At 31.0% G+C, this 14698-nt stretch overlaps 1 protein-coding gene across 30 annotated transcripts in view; it reads right to left on the bottom strand.

Annotated features, from left to right (window-relative positions):
- Nucleotides 1–2221: 2221 nt before the first annotated feature.
- The window catches only part of LOC107453194 (ankyrin-2), a 213262-nt gene continuing 200785 nt past the window's right edge, over nt 2222–14698 (bottom strand). For 29 of the 30 annotated variants that reach the window (XM_071186318.1, XM_071186317.1, XM_071186322.1 and 26 more), the window contains 4 exons: nt 14085–14378; nt 7284–11030; nt 6323–6368; nt 2222–5023 (listed from right to left, as the gene is read on the bottom strand). In XM_071186318.1, coding sequence (XP_071042419.1) covers nt 4888–5023; nt 6323–6368; nt 7284–11030; nt 14085–14378 — 4223 coding nt within the window. In that variant the 3' untranslated portion in view covers nt 2222–4887. The remainder of the gene's footprint in view (nt 5024–6322; nt 6369–7283; nt 11031–14084; nt 14379–14698) is intronic. The other variant, XM_071186343.1, reaches the window with a different exon arrangement.

Genomic DNA, 14698 nt, shown 5'->3' with positions numbered 1-14698 from the left:
ATAAGAAAAAAAAGTTATCAGCCTAAAGTAAGACACTCATCTGTATTTGAAATCAGACAGCTATTTTAAAATATACTTACGGGTGATAACATAAAAATCTATAAACAGCAATTTTTTTAAAGACATTAGACAAAAATTATCGTATCCATAATTAATAAAAAATTACTTTTAATCCCACATACAAGTTCATACAAGTTATAGCTATCAAAAGAGTCATTAGATAACAAAAATATATAAATAAAAACTCCTGAATTATTATTTCCATTCACTTTTGTTAGGTGTCATTTGGTTTATTCTTTGAAAAAAGAAACACAAGAAGCAAATACATTGTCTTAATTGCAATGCCAGATGCGTAAATAGGCGATGCGTAAGTCAAACGTATGTAATTTTAATTTCTAAATTACACTGAAGAACTATTTTTTGTTGCATGTGTTTTTTAGCAGATCTTAGATACTTTTGTATCACTAATTTCATATCTACAATCTGTTTCTCGCTGCAAACTACAGTTTTTGTTGAAATATTTTTGTAGAAGTGTAAGAGTTTAAAAACATTATACATTGAGTTATTAACCTTGGGTGGAGTAAAAGTTGCTACAAACTTCTAGGAGAGTTAAGACACATCATCAGAATAAAAAATTGCATAGAAACCAATGCTCGTAGATGCTGTCATACGCCACTGGGGGCACATCTCCATTATGAATTGTCTCTTCGTGTGCTTTTCAACAGGAAATAAATAGGTCAGCGCCCCAGCCACATATGACATTTCTGGGTATGAATTTCCATAAAATTTTAATCCTGATGATAAGTCCCAACGCTCTTAAAAGCTAGTCGCCACATTTATGCGACCCCTTATTATATATAATGTTTTTAAACTTGAACATTTCGACAAAAAAAAAATACTAAAAATGTCGTTTAAATCAATTCTGTTGCTTTAGGAGCGAAGCTAATTTCAGATTTGAAATTCCCCCACCTGGATTAGGCAATATCAAGTATTAGCATAAAATCAACGAAAAATTTGTTTCCCCGAGCTATTGGTTGCTTAGTTTCGTACATAATCTTATTAGAATCACCATAAACAAATACACCGGAAAAAATGTTTTGCCCGTATAAAAGATATTCAATTATCCACCCGTATACCACCTAAAAGTGGATTTTCAAGTATCATTTACCATGACGTAAAACTTTCTGCGAAACATAGTATGGGTATTTTTTCAAATAAACATCAATTTTTTACTGTAATACCTAGATCTCTTTTAAAAATTGTAAAGTTTTTTTTTCAATCTTGTAACATTTAATTTCCTTAACTCTAATAATATACTCGAAAATGTTTCATGTGGGTAATATTGTGCAAGAAATTTAAAAAAAAAAACTTAAATATCCAAGAAAGATTAGTCTAGTTTGATTGCGTTTAGAAAAAGTAAACAGAATTAACGGCGCTATAAAATATACCTGATGCAGAAAAAAAGAATATATAGTTACTGGGAAAGCCTGGAGAACGAGGCAGATACTGATTTATAAGAGTTGATTGGTCCAGGATTGGGGGAAAACAAATTTCTGGGGGTCCCCTAAATGTTACAAATGATTTAGTGTTTTTCCTCAAGAATCTTCCATTGGACTTGTGAGTTAACAAAAATTGTAATAAATATAAGCTCAAATTTACTACACACTAAATATATCGTGATTTACTCCTGTTATAAATAATTTAAAGGCACTTTATAAATAAGTAAACTTGGTATAAAGTTACGAAAGCACCTGACAGTTGTGTCCCCACATTTCTAGATCAGGTTCTGGAACGAGGTACGGTGTGATAGTTTTATTTACGTCGCATACTGGGCTATTAGAGACGGTCTGAGAAACATCTCTGAGGATAATCCGGAGACAACATACACACGTCACATCCCGTTTTATAAGGAGGATACATTCACACACCATCTATCTATCCGCAGACCGAAATTTTGAACTGAACCAGAGCACGATCAATCTCCGATCCAGTAAGCTCAGAGGTATTGATTTGTTATGGGAACTTGCAAGGCTTTGTGACCTCGTCAGGTTTAGCGTGCACCAGTCAGCCTTTTGTACACGAGATCGAACTCACGACTTCCCGGACATGGCACCAATGCCCTACCAGGCAGGCTATCCCGGCTTTCCCTAGAACGAGGAATCCCCCGAAGGAAAAGAATTTCCAAACAGTGACACAATACAAGATGAAAACAGAAACAGAATTATAAATAAGCTGTATTTATTGAAATTTATAATACACTTCGCTATAGAATGTTCAAGTTATAAGTGCGCATCACAAGCTATGAACCAGATGAGTGAAGGCGCAAAAGAATTCATTTTAACACTGAATATTTTTAATCAGTAAAAGTACACTCAAACATGAATTAGTTTGGAACAGGATTCCACGATTTTTTTATAGATTATTGTTTGTTATGAGTTTGAACAAAAAACATAGCTTTCCACAGACTTTCAATATGATTGTTTTGATAAAACATTTAAATATAATCACACATTTAATTGAGAAATTATAACTCAGCTTTTACGCTCAATTTCCCACATCACAAAAATAATTCTCCAGTATTGGCTTCAGACAGTATTGCAGATATATTCATGAAGGTTAAGTACAAATCTCAATCATTTCTTTCAATATAGTAGTACTACCATGCAATCAAACATTTCGAATTAGTTTTATGTACAAAATATTTTATATAGCAAAATAATACTACTCTTCTTATTTCTACAGAAAATAAATTTTACATACTCGTAAAATAGCTTAAAAGTTAACTTTTCAATAATATAATATTAGCAATGTTGAAATGATGTAAATAAATTTTTATAATAATAACATAATTAACAACTCATGGCATATTTTCTGATTTTAAATTAAGTATAAAATAATACTAGTTTTTACAAGCTCTGAAATAATACGCACTTAACATGGGACTTCAAAATATTCTCTATTTTAATATTGCTTACATTTTAAACAAAAATGTTAAATAATCAAATATGTTAAAAAGCGACTATAAATTAGAAAAGAATGCTCATAACTATTTTATGACTCAACTTATTACAACAATCGATATTAAAATTTAAAAAAAAAATTGTATGAATCTTGGACAAAAATATTATTAAATGTTAAAAAGCAATAGAGTAAAATAAATATTTAATAAATAAAACCATACTCTAATTTATTAAAATATATATCTTTATTGTTTAAATCTTTGCATTTCATGTGTAGATGATTCTAAGAAGTAAAATTGAGAAATAGAAAGCATGACTTTTCGTTAAAATTAAAGCATTTAATACAAATTAAAATCTAAGAAACATGAAACTCAATAGCCATATTTCATTGCTCAATAGTGAGATTTTCTTACATAATAATTAGCTTTTCTTGTTTAATAACACATAGCTGCTTCTAATAAATAAAAAACAAGAAAATTTGACTTTCTGCTAAAAGTAAAGCGTACAACGTATAAAATTTCTTATTACACATTACTAACGTATTAACAACGTTATAACGTATTAATTTATAATGTATTAAATTTTAATAAAAATAACATTTAATCACTAATGAGCTCATCTTTTTTTAATAAGATTTTCTTGCTCAATAATGAACTTATCTTGCTTAATAATGAGCATTTCTTGCGAGCGTTACTTGCTCAATATTGAGCTCTTCTTACTCAATGTTGAGCGCTTCTTACTAAAAAATGAACATTTCTTGCTCAACAATGAGCGTTTCTTGTTCAATTATGAGTGTTTCTTGCTCAAAAATGAGCGTTTCTTGCTCATTATATGACTGTTAAATAAAAAAACAGGAAGCATAGTTCTTCATTGAGATGACAGCCTTTTTTATGTGTAAAATGAAATAAAAAAATCAATAGTTACTACTGAGCTTTTAATTCTTCTGATATACGAACTAAATCAATGGAATAAAATGAAGGGTAAATGCATTTCCTTCGCAAGTATTGATAAGAATAATTTAATTTACAATGTATAAAGGCAAGTTCTTCACATGAAGAGTGAATACTAAATACACTAAATTAATATATTTTGTGCTTTTGTTTTTCTTAAGAGTCACCAGAAGCTTTTTCAAAAATGGACAAACATGAATACACAAAATTTAGAACTGCAATGCTAATAGTAGAGAAGCCTTTCACTTGCATTATATCATTCACAGAGTTTATTTTTTTTTACCCTTATCCCAGGCGAGATGGAAGATGCATAAATCTTCCGTGCATGCATCTCTCGTACTCATTACACTCACAGTTCACAAGAGAAATTCGCATTTAATAATAATTCAATTAAATTTGAAAAGTGACCTATTTTAATTCGAAATAAACAATAGCAATAAATATTTGTTCAAGAAGGGCACTTTATTTTAAAAGAACGTAACCAATGTCTTTTTTTTTTGATACTGTACACCTTTACACAACCTAGCTACGTAGAATCGAAGATAATACGAAATAAACGGCAGGCAACCCCAGACGACTTTGAATAACCGCGAATCATAAAGATCGAAACTATTCCCCAAGGCCACGCCAACTAATCTTCTTCCTCCTAGTGTTCTTAATTCTTTGAAAGCCTTGGAACTGAGAATCATGAAGACAAAATGGCAAACCGCATAATTAAATAATGTATATGGCACAGATGCAGTATATAGAAGCACAGGAACGAAAACTGGCGACAGCTCACGGTGTAGCCACAGAACCACTTCATATGTTACATTTGAAATAAATGGATAATTATTAAGAACAAACTTTTTAAACTTTTTTCGTTTAAATAATGCGATTTCCAAGCAAGTTTAAAACCAAGCTAATTCTAACGGCTTCGGCACTTTAATGGACAGTGATTTTGGTCGAGTTTTTTTTTATTTTTAGTACTTTAACAGTTATTCTACGGCAGATGATGCACCTTTATCTCCAGATCCACTGGAAGTCTGCTCACCTGACTCAGAATGTGAAGAAATAATAGTTGTTGTGTGAGTTACTGTTTGCTCTGAAGTGTGAGGAGTAGTTGACTCTAGCCTACAAAATAAAAAGGTATAAACAGATAAAATATCGATAAATGGTAACTATATAGTGTACACAATATTTTTTCTAGTTAATTCTGGAAATATCCAGCCAAAACAAATGCTAAAATATCATTGAGTAATATGGATATCACACGAGAGAAAAATAAGAGTAACCATAAACGTAACCTCCACTCTAAAGTCTCTTTCACCGTTCGAAGTTGCCTATGGTTACCATTTTTTGGTACTTGTCTTAACTTTTGGTTATTATTTTTTTCATGTGAGGCTATTATCTCATATTTTCTCATCGATGTTTGTAAAGGAAGGCAAAGTAACTCACGGACGCTCTAAAATAGACATCCTTAATTTTATGTATTAACTTAAATAATTTAATGGATTAACTCAAAATTTCATTCTATCATCCTCTTCATCAACGTCTCCGCCATTTTTATTTACAATTGTAAATGTCATCTCATAGAACTGAAACGTCATAAAAAGCAAACCATCTGATTGGTTCAAAAATGAGTTGCTCTTATGTATAGGAAATTTTTCTCTCAGCGTAGATAAACAGTTGCTCATATTTCGGGCAACCGTGATTTCTATATCACACGAAGATTTTCGAGAAACAGTGGAAGATACAATTGCACTTAACGGTCGACTTGCCGATTTCGCTTCCGATAATTTTTATCATGTGATATTACCCATAATATTGGAGTCTAGCTTACGAAATGAAAGATGCATATTGCATTACGGAGTTACAGAAAAAGCACCTAGATTTCACCAGATAAAGTAGAGAAAATCAATCCTAATCGGTTAAATTCTAGTCTGTTTTTCCCGTTCGTCGTTGAAAACATCGTTAAGGTAATACAATATTGAGGTAATGCAGAAATAACTCTTCTTTGGTGTAATGTCTATAAGTCTTGCGCCACATTAGGATTCCCTTAACTGTTTTTTTTTTTAAAGTTAAAGATATTGCCCAATATTACCTATCTTTTCATCTATCGTTTTAAACATTTAGGGTAGTGATTACATAACACTTTGTAAAATCCATTAAAACGATTGTAATTTTAAGAAAATATTTTACAATATAGAACAGAAAAAATGTTGTAGGAAATTTGGTCTTTTATAGAATGCCTTAGTCATTGTACACATTGCCTAAAATTGATAGATAAAATATAAAATGGGGAATATTTCGCACAGGTATAAAATGCATGCATGGAAAGTCTCTCACTCACACACACACACACATATATAACACGTTTTGAAAATTATACAATATACGCTTATATATAAATTTATATCATTTGAAACTTACGTTTTGGCAGCTTCTGCAGAAATAGTTTCTTTGACTTCCGTATCACCTAAAGTATAATAAAATGCTTAAAATTTAAGTGTTAATAATACTAATATTGCAGTTTATAGACAGTTATACATAATACCGACACGAAAATACCCATTTAAATGGAAAAGCAGATAACTCGTAGGGTGTTTTATTTTTTATAAAAAAACACCTTCGGAAAAAGCGCATAAAAATATACTTGAATAAAATTTTTAATTTTACGTTTATAAATTTGCCTTGCGTTGAAAAAAACAGAGCAATCTAAAATAGAATGCATTTCAGAGCAAAAAATGTCTAAATACTGTTAGGAAAAATATTAAAATAAAATAATTTAAAAGCAGTTTTTCCATTTGTTTAAACATACGATAGTAGCGAAGTGTACTTGTTTTAATTGTACAAACAAATAGGAATAATGTACTACTAGTGTTTATAGGTGACAAAAACGCAGTAAGTTATTAAAATAGATAATTTTACTTAAGCACACATCCGGTTTTAAGTTAAATTATTTGCTGAAAAATCATCAAAAAATTTAATATAATCAACGAAATCCTTTATGTTCGAAAGATTTAATATAACGTTTCGCATAGTTTGGCGTCATACATGATATAACTTCATTTATGTCATCTTATGTTTTACACAGTATACTAAAATGAAATGAAAAATGTGATTGCGTAATACAAGTCATTTAATCATTTAAAATTTTCCTGAAGAGCTGTATCTTCCTTACGACATATGAAGAAATTTATTTTCGAAAGCATAGGAAAATATGAAGGAAATGAATATATATATATATATATATATAGAAGTTAGAGAGAGAGAGAGANACGCTTTTTAATTAACATGAGTTAGTAAAAAAACAAAAGATCAGCAGTTTTGTAAAAGCACATTCAACGTATAAGACAAAAAAGCAATTTTGAAGCAAAAAACATGCATATACCTGATGGAATAAGTTCCTGGCACTCTTCTGCTGTTCTAGAAACTTTGATGTGTGAAGAAAAATGAGAAGATGCTCCATCCCCATTTCGAGAATTCCACTGCTTCATGTATTCTTCCATTTGTTGATGAGCGTTTGGTCCACTAAAAGAAACAGAGTGGACTTCTGGTTTGATTATCACTTGTTTAGTCACTCTGATGACATTGCCTTGTTCGTCTACTTTTTCGAATTCTGTAGTATCGTCAGATGGGTCAAAACTTTTAAATCTGTCGACAAATTCTTGTGATAAGGTATCAGCTTCAGGACCAGTGAAAGTTCTGGAATGTACTTCAGGTTCAGTAAGAATTTTTTGTTGTACAGTTCGCACTAGAACAACATTTCCTTTTTCATCAAAAGACCTCTCTTCCTGTACCTCCTCTTCGCCTAAACCTGCTGTTTCTCCTGCTGCATGTTCTCTCAGAAATTCCTTCAATTTTTCTTCCACATTGTTCGAGGAAGAAGACGAGGAAAACTGAGTTTTTGTATGAATTACTTTTTTCATTTTCTTTATAGTTCTAGGATTCCCAAATTCATCAGTTGTATGAATTTCTTCGATTTCAATATCAGGTTCAGCTTGCGAAGATTCGTACCTATCCTCTTCTGGTTCACTTTCATCTGGCATTGATTTATAAATACGATATTGTTGTATTTCTTTAGGCTGACTCGCGTAGCTCGTTGTTCTAGTAGTATATACTTGGGTGGTGCTAGCAGATGGCAAGTTTGCTCCAATTTTGTCTTTTGAGCCTATGTTGAAATCATTCATATTATCTTCGGACGCTAAGAAATGCTCAACATTATATTCTGTCTGTATATTGCCTTCTGAGTCGACAATCACTTTCCGTCCATCTTTTACTAGAATTTCTAATTCATCAACTGGAATGTCTTCATATCTGAAAGTAATACGCCCTTCCTGCTCAAGTGTATCAGTGCTGGAAACCATTGTATTGTCTTCAGACATCAAGGCACTGGTTAAACTAGTAGACATGGCTGATTCACTTTCTAAATGAAAAGCAGCAGCGGCTGAACTACTTTGCTCTAAAGAATCAGTACTCGATAGCATTACATCTCTATTCGGTATCTCAGTAACTACGATTTCTGTTCTTTCTCCTTTTAAATTTGTTGTTAAATGCTTGATTACAGTAGTTTCGCCCACTTCCGGTAACTTAGATCTCATCTCGTCTGCTTTACTTGAATCATGAGACATGGCAGCTGCGAAACTACTTTCCAGAGATAATGACGATTCATCTGGTAAAATGTCCATTTCATGAAGTGAATCATCTTCAAGGTGTCTGTCTTCAAACAGCGAATCTCTCATTTCATCACCTTGAAGTGAATCTACGTCATCGCATTTGCCTTCATGCAAGGAATCTAAGTATTCTTGTCTATCTTCCGTAAGAGAGTCTGGTTTTAAAGAGAACTCTTCGCGCAATGAATCTTGCTCTATGTCCTCGGATTTATCTTCCCTTGAGTCTCGATCTGTTGATTTGAGAGAAATCTTATTAGTATGAACTGTTGTAATTTTTGTTTCAATATTAGAAAGCTTAGTAGTTTCAGTAACTTTGTGAGGAAGCATGCCCTGATCTAAACTAGCATCTACAGGTTTTTGAGCTTGTTTTATTAATATTTGATAAGGTAGTTCATCTTTAACAACTTTTTCTGATTTTAATATGATTTCTTCGATATTGTCGAAATGGGCATCGTATTCATCTGCAATGCTCATATCTTCCTCTCTAGCAGCATCCGATTTATTTTCCTGACTGGTTTCAGATGCCTGGCTTTCGTGGCCTTCTTCAATTTCAGATAATTGAGTAATGCTTTCTTGCATTTCGGGTGGTATTTTATCAGTTTCAATGCATTCTTTCTCAAGTCGCTCAAACTCCGTCAAAGAGCTCATTGAGACATCATCGTGATCACCACTTTTACTTACTGTCAATTTTCCATTTAACGAATCAATGGAGCCAATACTGGATTTCCTACCTGATACAATTTCAGCTTCCAACCTTTCAAATTCTTGAAGAGAAGACGTAGACATTTCATCTAGATCAACATTTTTTGAAAAATATTTCTTTCCTGCCAATATATCAAATTCTGGATCTTTCTTATACTTCGGAATAATTTTACTCTTCTCGCCGTTTTCCAGCGCATCTTCATCGACCTCTTCATGCGTATATAAATCACCATAACACGGAATATCTTCTTCGAGATCATGATCTTGTTCAAATCGCATACCATACGAAAACATGGATTCTTTCTCTTCACTCAGTTGATCGCTATCAACATCCATTGCTTCATCTGGTAGATCAAGAATATCTTTCTCGAATTGCATTCCATAGGCAAACCCAGACTTGCTATCGTCAGGACTAAGAGGAGGTGACGAAACTGCTTGCTCGCCATCAGCAGATAATGAATAATCAGCTTCTTCATCAACTTCCTGTTCCAGAAATTCCGAAATTGGTTCTTTTGCATCAAAACTTCGTATAAATCCGCTACCTGAAAAATCGTCAACTGGAGGTTCGGGCGTCACTGGTCTTTCAATAATATCCTCCATTTGATGATCCGATTTTAAAATTTCACCTATTTCAGCATCAGCTACATCATCAGAAACACTGCTGTAGTGACTTTTCTTAACTTCTTCAGATTCCACGGATTCATGAAAAGTTTTGCCATCAGTGATTGATTCTTCGAAAGCGTAAAATTTGGATGAGCTTTTTGTCACACCGTACTCATCTCCATCGTCATATTCTGCCGTATATTCAACTTCTCCAGGTCCATTTAGTACATATTCAACTGATTTAATTTGGTAATCTTTCTTTCCCTCGTTCAATGTACAACTTTCACTCGAATCTTTTTGGGCCACACCATCAGCTGAGAAAGTTTTATCGGTAAAACTAGCGCTCATTATCACGGAATCCGGAGATTTATCTGCCTCATCACTTTTTGGCATGGTTAAAGACAATGGGAGGGTTCCACTTCTAGTTTCTTTATCACTTATTTCACTCTCACTTATTAACTCGAACGGACTAGATGGAATACCAGTATCAGATTCAAGGGTACCCTCAATTTTACCTTCAGATGATATGGTACTAGAGACTTGAGTAACGGTGCTAGTTCTAACAATTGATTGAGATTTTGATGTCTTGGAGCTATCCATAAATGCCGCCTCAGAGGAATGGCTTGTTATTTGTTCAGTTGCAGAGTGTGAAAGTTTATAATCCGCCGTGCTTGATTCAGCAGATTGCAAGGGTTCTGACTTTTGACCGCCAGTGGAACGAGAAAATTCTTCAAAATATTCTTTTGTTATTGGAGAGCTTATTTCTCTCTCAACTAGATCTTCTTCAGATATCTCAGATGGGATGTGCTGTAATAAAGGTCTTCTGATTATTTCTGTTGAGCGGGTAACGAAGGTAGATCTTACAATTGATGCGGGGATATCACTAGTTTGTTCTTCTGTATGGGAGGTAGTGCTAGATGTTACAATTTGACCATCTCGTACTACTTCATACGGACTACGAGAGCGCATCGAAGCAACTTGTTCAACCTCATCTATTAGCTCAGCACCGGCGAAGGCAGTGTTAACAAACGCACAAGGTACAAAGCTGCTATCAGATGCTTCGGGTTTAGATTTTAAGTCAAGCTCAGGCTTTAACTCTGATTCGGTTAGCATTTGTTCGGACTTCAAAACACTTTCCATTTGCAATTTTTCACCATGCTCTAAAATGTTAGTAAAACAATAAGCAGGTTATTAATGGGTACACACATGCTCAAACAAACTGTAAATCATTTAAACGTAAGCAATTTCATTCAAATGAAAGCCTTAAGCTATTAGTTGTAATTTCATGCAGAAAAAGAGCTCGATATAGATTAAATTCTGAAATAGTTGGTTTAAACCTTTCTCTTAATAGGATTCAAAATAAAGTCAGCTGAAATTCTCATATTGGTTTTAAAATAAATGTTTTATTTATTTGATGGCACAAAAGCCAGCAGAAATGGCAAAACTTCAAGGAAATAAAAGAACAAAGATTTAACTAAAGAAAAAAAGTCGATAATAAATCTCATGAAAAAGGTGAAAAGATCATCGTAGTAGGCTGGAGTTGTATATTCTACATTTATGTGAAAAAAATCACTCTCCCCCCCCGATTCCGACAAAATTTTGTTTGTGTAAAGGAGTGCTTATACATAAATAAGCATTCATAAAATTCCATGCCTAAAACAAAGCTTTTAAATAAAAATTTTAAAATAGTGTTTCAATATTAAAAAATTAATGAAATTACCAGATTTTCATATCTATATTCCACGTATTTCCCACAAGAACGTTTTATTAACCGATTGCTTTAGTCATTTTATATAGAGTTTGAGAACACAATTTTGTATACTATGCAGAATTGTTGTAACTTCTGAAAAGTTCTTTGTAGTATATTTATTTCAGTAAAACCTAGTAGCTGACTGCTTACAGTCTTCAAAATATTATTTTAAATTCGATGTTTCGTGAACGTTTGGTACTTCCAGCTGATTTTTAATTCATGAACTACCATGTTTCTTTTCAGTTTTTATATCACAAGTAATTAAATTGTTCAGTATTAGAGACAATTGCATTATTTACTTAAAAAATTCAGAACTATGATTATTTCAAAGTTACAACTATTGTTCTTTTCTCCATTAAATTGATAACCAATTTAAATAGTACAAAAATTACCATTACTTTATTATTTAGGATATAATTTTGCTTCAAAATTGCATCAATTTGCAATCATTTTGCAATCAATTGGCATTCTTTATTAAAATTTAATTTGATTTACTTGCCATTTTAATTGCTTGAAAAATTAGTCCAATGTGTATTTTTAAAGTGATAATCTACTTTTAAGAAAGTTCAAATTAATTTCTTAAATTAATATTTAGGATTATGAGCTCAATTTCTCGTAGGCAAACAGTACATACATACATACAGATAAAAGCAGTCAAGCAAACAATATTTCAAATACACACGACGTGCACAATCGTAGCTATTAATTTGTGTTAGTAATACTCAAGCTTAATATACAAACAATGATTTTTAAAAATTTAAGCAATAATAAAGCAGTTTATCATTTAATTTTAAAGCTTTATAAAATATTATAATAATTGTACTCACCTTTTGAAATACAAATTTGAACAAAAGCTCTTATTAGAATTTTGAGATAATATATTATAGTTCATAAAAGTAGTAATTTCCATTCATATTCAAAAATGTATTAATAACTGATTTTGAATATTAAAGAAATTTTAAAGACTAATAACTGTTTCACTTAGATTTATACAACGAATAATAAGTTCAACTGTGAAAAATTATTGTCGGAAGTGAGCCATTTTTGGAAGATTTTACCTTTAGCACTAGATTACCCAAGGAAGTCGTTTTGACTACTTTTTCATTTGCAAAAAATGTACAAATAATGATGCATAATTTTTTTTCCAAGTGAGGTAATTTTTTTTAATTGTTAATATTTACTATATAACTGTAAATAATACAAAAAATATTAAAAATTAATTAAACAAATTTCTTTACACATTAATTATTCTTTCACAATACAGTCATTTTGACTGCTTTTGGAGTCATTTTGACAGCTATATAGGTATATACTAAGTTTCAGTCTCTCACGTTGTATTTTATAGCCATAAATGAATAAAATGCTGAATATAACATTTTAAACTTATTTAGACCAAAATTAAGACAAAAAAGTATGAAAAATAGGTTTAATAAAAATTCTGCGTCAAAGGTTTAAAGGGGGAACAATTTTTCAAAAAATGAAAGAGAAAAAAATTATTGCATTTTTTGATATTTTATCCTTTAAAGATTATTGTTCTAAAAATAATATATCGAGCACGTCACATGACGCGCTATGATTTGTTTGAATAAGTGAATTTGTGCTTTCTGTTGATTAATAGATTTGTTTGATTTCAAAAATCGTAATAATTATCATTACTAAATTACTTATTAATAATTATTATTACTTTATTTAATGTATCCGACTATTTTTAAAACAATTTTTTTTAAAAATAAGCTTAGTCAAAATCTTAATTTTATGTTTGTTAAGTCTAAAATCTAAATTAAAAATTAAATCCTAAGACTATAAAGGTAAAGTTAAATTTAAAAATTTTTAAAATATTTTTGTAAATAAGGGAAATTTAGAATTTAGAAACTAAACTTTTTCACTTTCACGCAAACAGCTGTACAACAAATTGCAATGTATAAATTCCAAAGTAATTTTCTACTAAATCGATAATGTAATTACCTATGTTTTAAGCAAATATTAGAAGCAAAATTCCAAAATACAATGAAAAAAAACTAATTATATTGTTTAATATTGATTTTTTTTTAAAAAATTCGAAATATTCTTACGCAAAGCTTGATAAAAATAACATTCACTCTTAGTCTTTATCTTTTTCTTCAAAACGTCGCTAAAAATATACAAAAACTACATGCAAAATTTCAAAGCATTCTTAAATGATTTCTTTTCTATAATATGTAAAAATCAACGCTCTTCAGAAAATGCATTCAAAATACAAAAAAATTCAGAGAGTAAAGAAATTAATAACTCGAAATATATTTCTAATTCTTTCTTAACTTAAGTTCAATTACGGATTATAAAAAAAAATCATAATTTTCTTCGAAATTGCCTATTTTTACCCAGTCTGATATCTTAAATTATAAAATTTTTTCACAAATCTCAAAGTTTCTAAATCAGGTTAGAAAACTCTTGCTTTTGAAGTACGGAACAAAAATTTGCTTACCTGATACAATTTTTCCAACCGATTCGGAAATATCAGATTTTGTAATCTTGTCTGAAATATCAGCTTCGGGAGCATGAGCAGATTTAATAGTAATGGATGCAGTTGTCACTTTGACGTCTCCATTTTTATATGAGGAACTGACCGTCTCTACAACAGTTTGACTTTGTTCGATAACTTTGGAATCTGCTAAAATCGGACTGGAAGATGAAACAAATGGTTCCTTAGATTGTGCAAAATCAATCTGTTCATCAGTTTGTAGTTTGGGAACAGTCACATCTTGCTTGAGATCAGAAGCTGTAAAAATGTACAGTAATTTTGTAAAATCCACAATAAAGTAAACACTCAAGTCTGAAATTTTATTTTCCCTACTCCAGGTTTATTGTTAGAATTAGGACTTAAAATTTTAACAAATTTTAAGTCCTAATTCTAAGTCCTAAATTTTAACAAATTTTAAGTCCTAATACTTCAATCCTAATCTTAAGTCATAATTATGTAATTAAGACTTGAAATTAGGACTTAAAATTAAGACCTAATTTTATGTTCCAATTACATTAAAATTTGTTAAAATTTTAATGTAATTAAACGCCATTTTAATTAAACCGAGAAGAATTAAA

The sequence above is a fragment of the Parasteatoda tepidariorum genome, chromosome 10 (assembly GCF_043381705.1).
Source record: "Parasteatoda tepidariorum isolate YZ-2023 chromosome 10, CAS_Ptep_4.0, whole genome shotgun sequence".
Classification (NCBI taxonomy): Eukaryota; Metazoa; Arthropoda; class Arachnida; order Araneae; family Theridiidae; genus Parasteatoda; species Parasteatoda tepidariorum.
The sequence above is the reverse complement of the archived record's forward strand: the minus strand, read 5'-3'. Positions and strand labels throughout refer to the sequence as shown.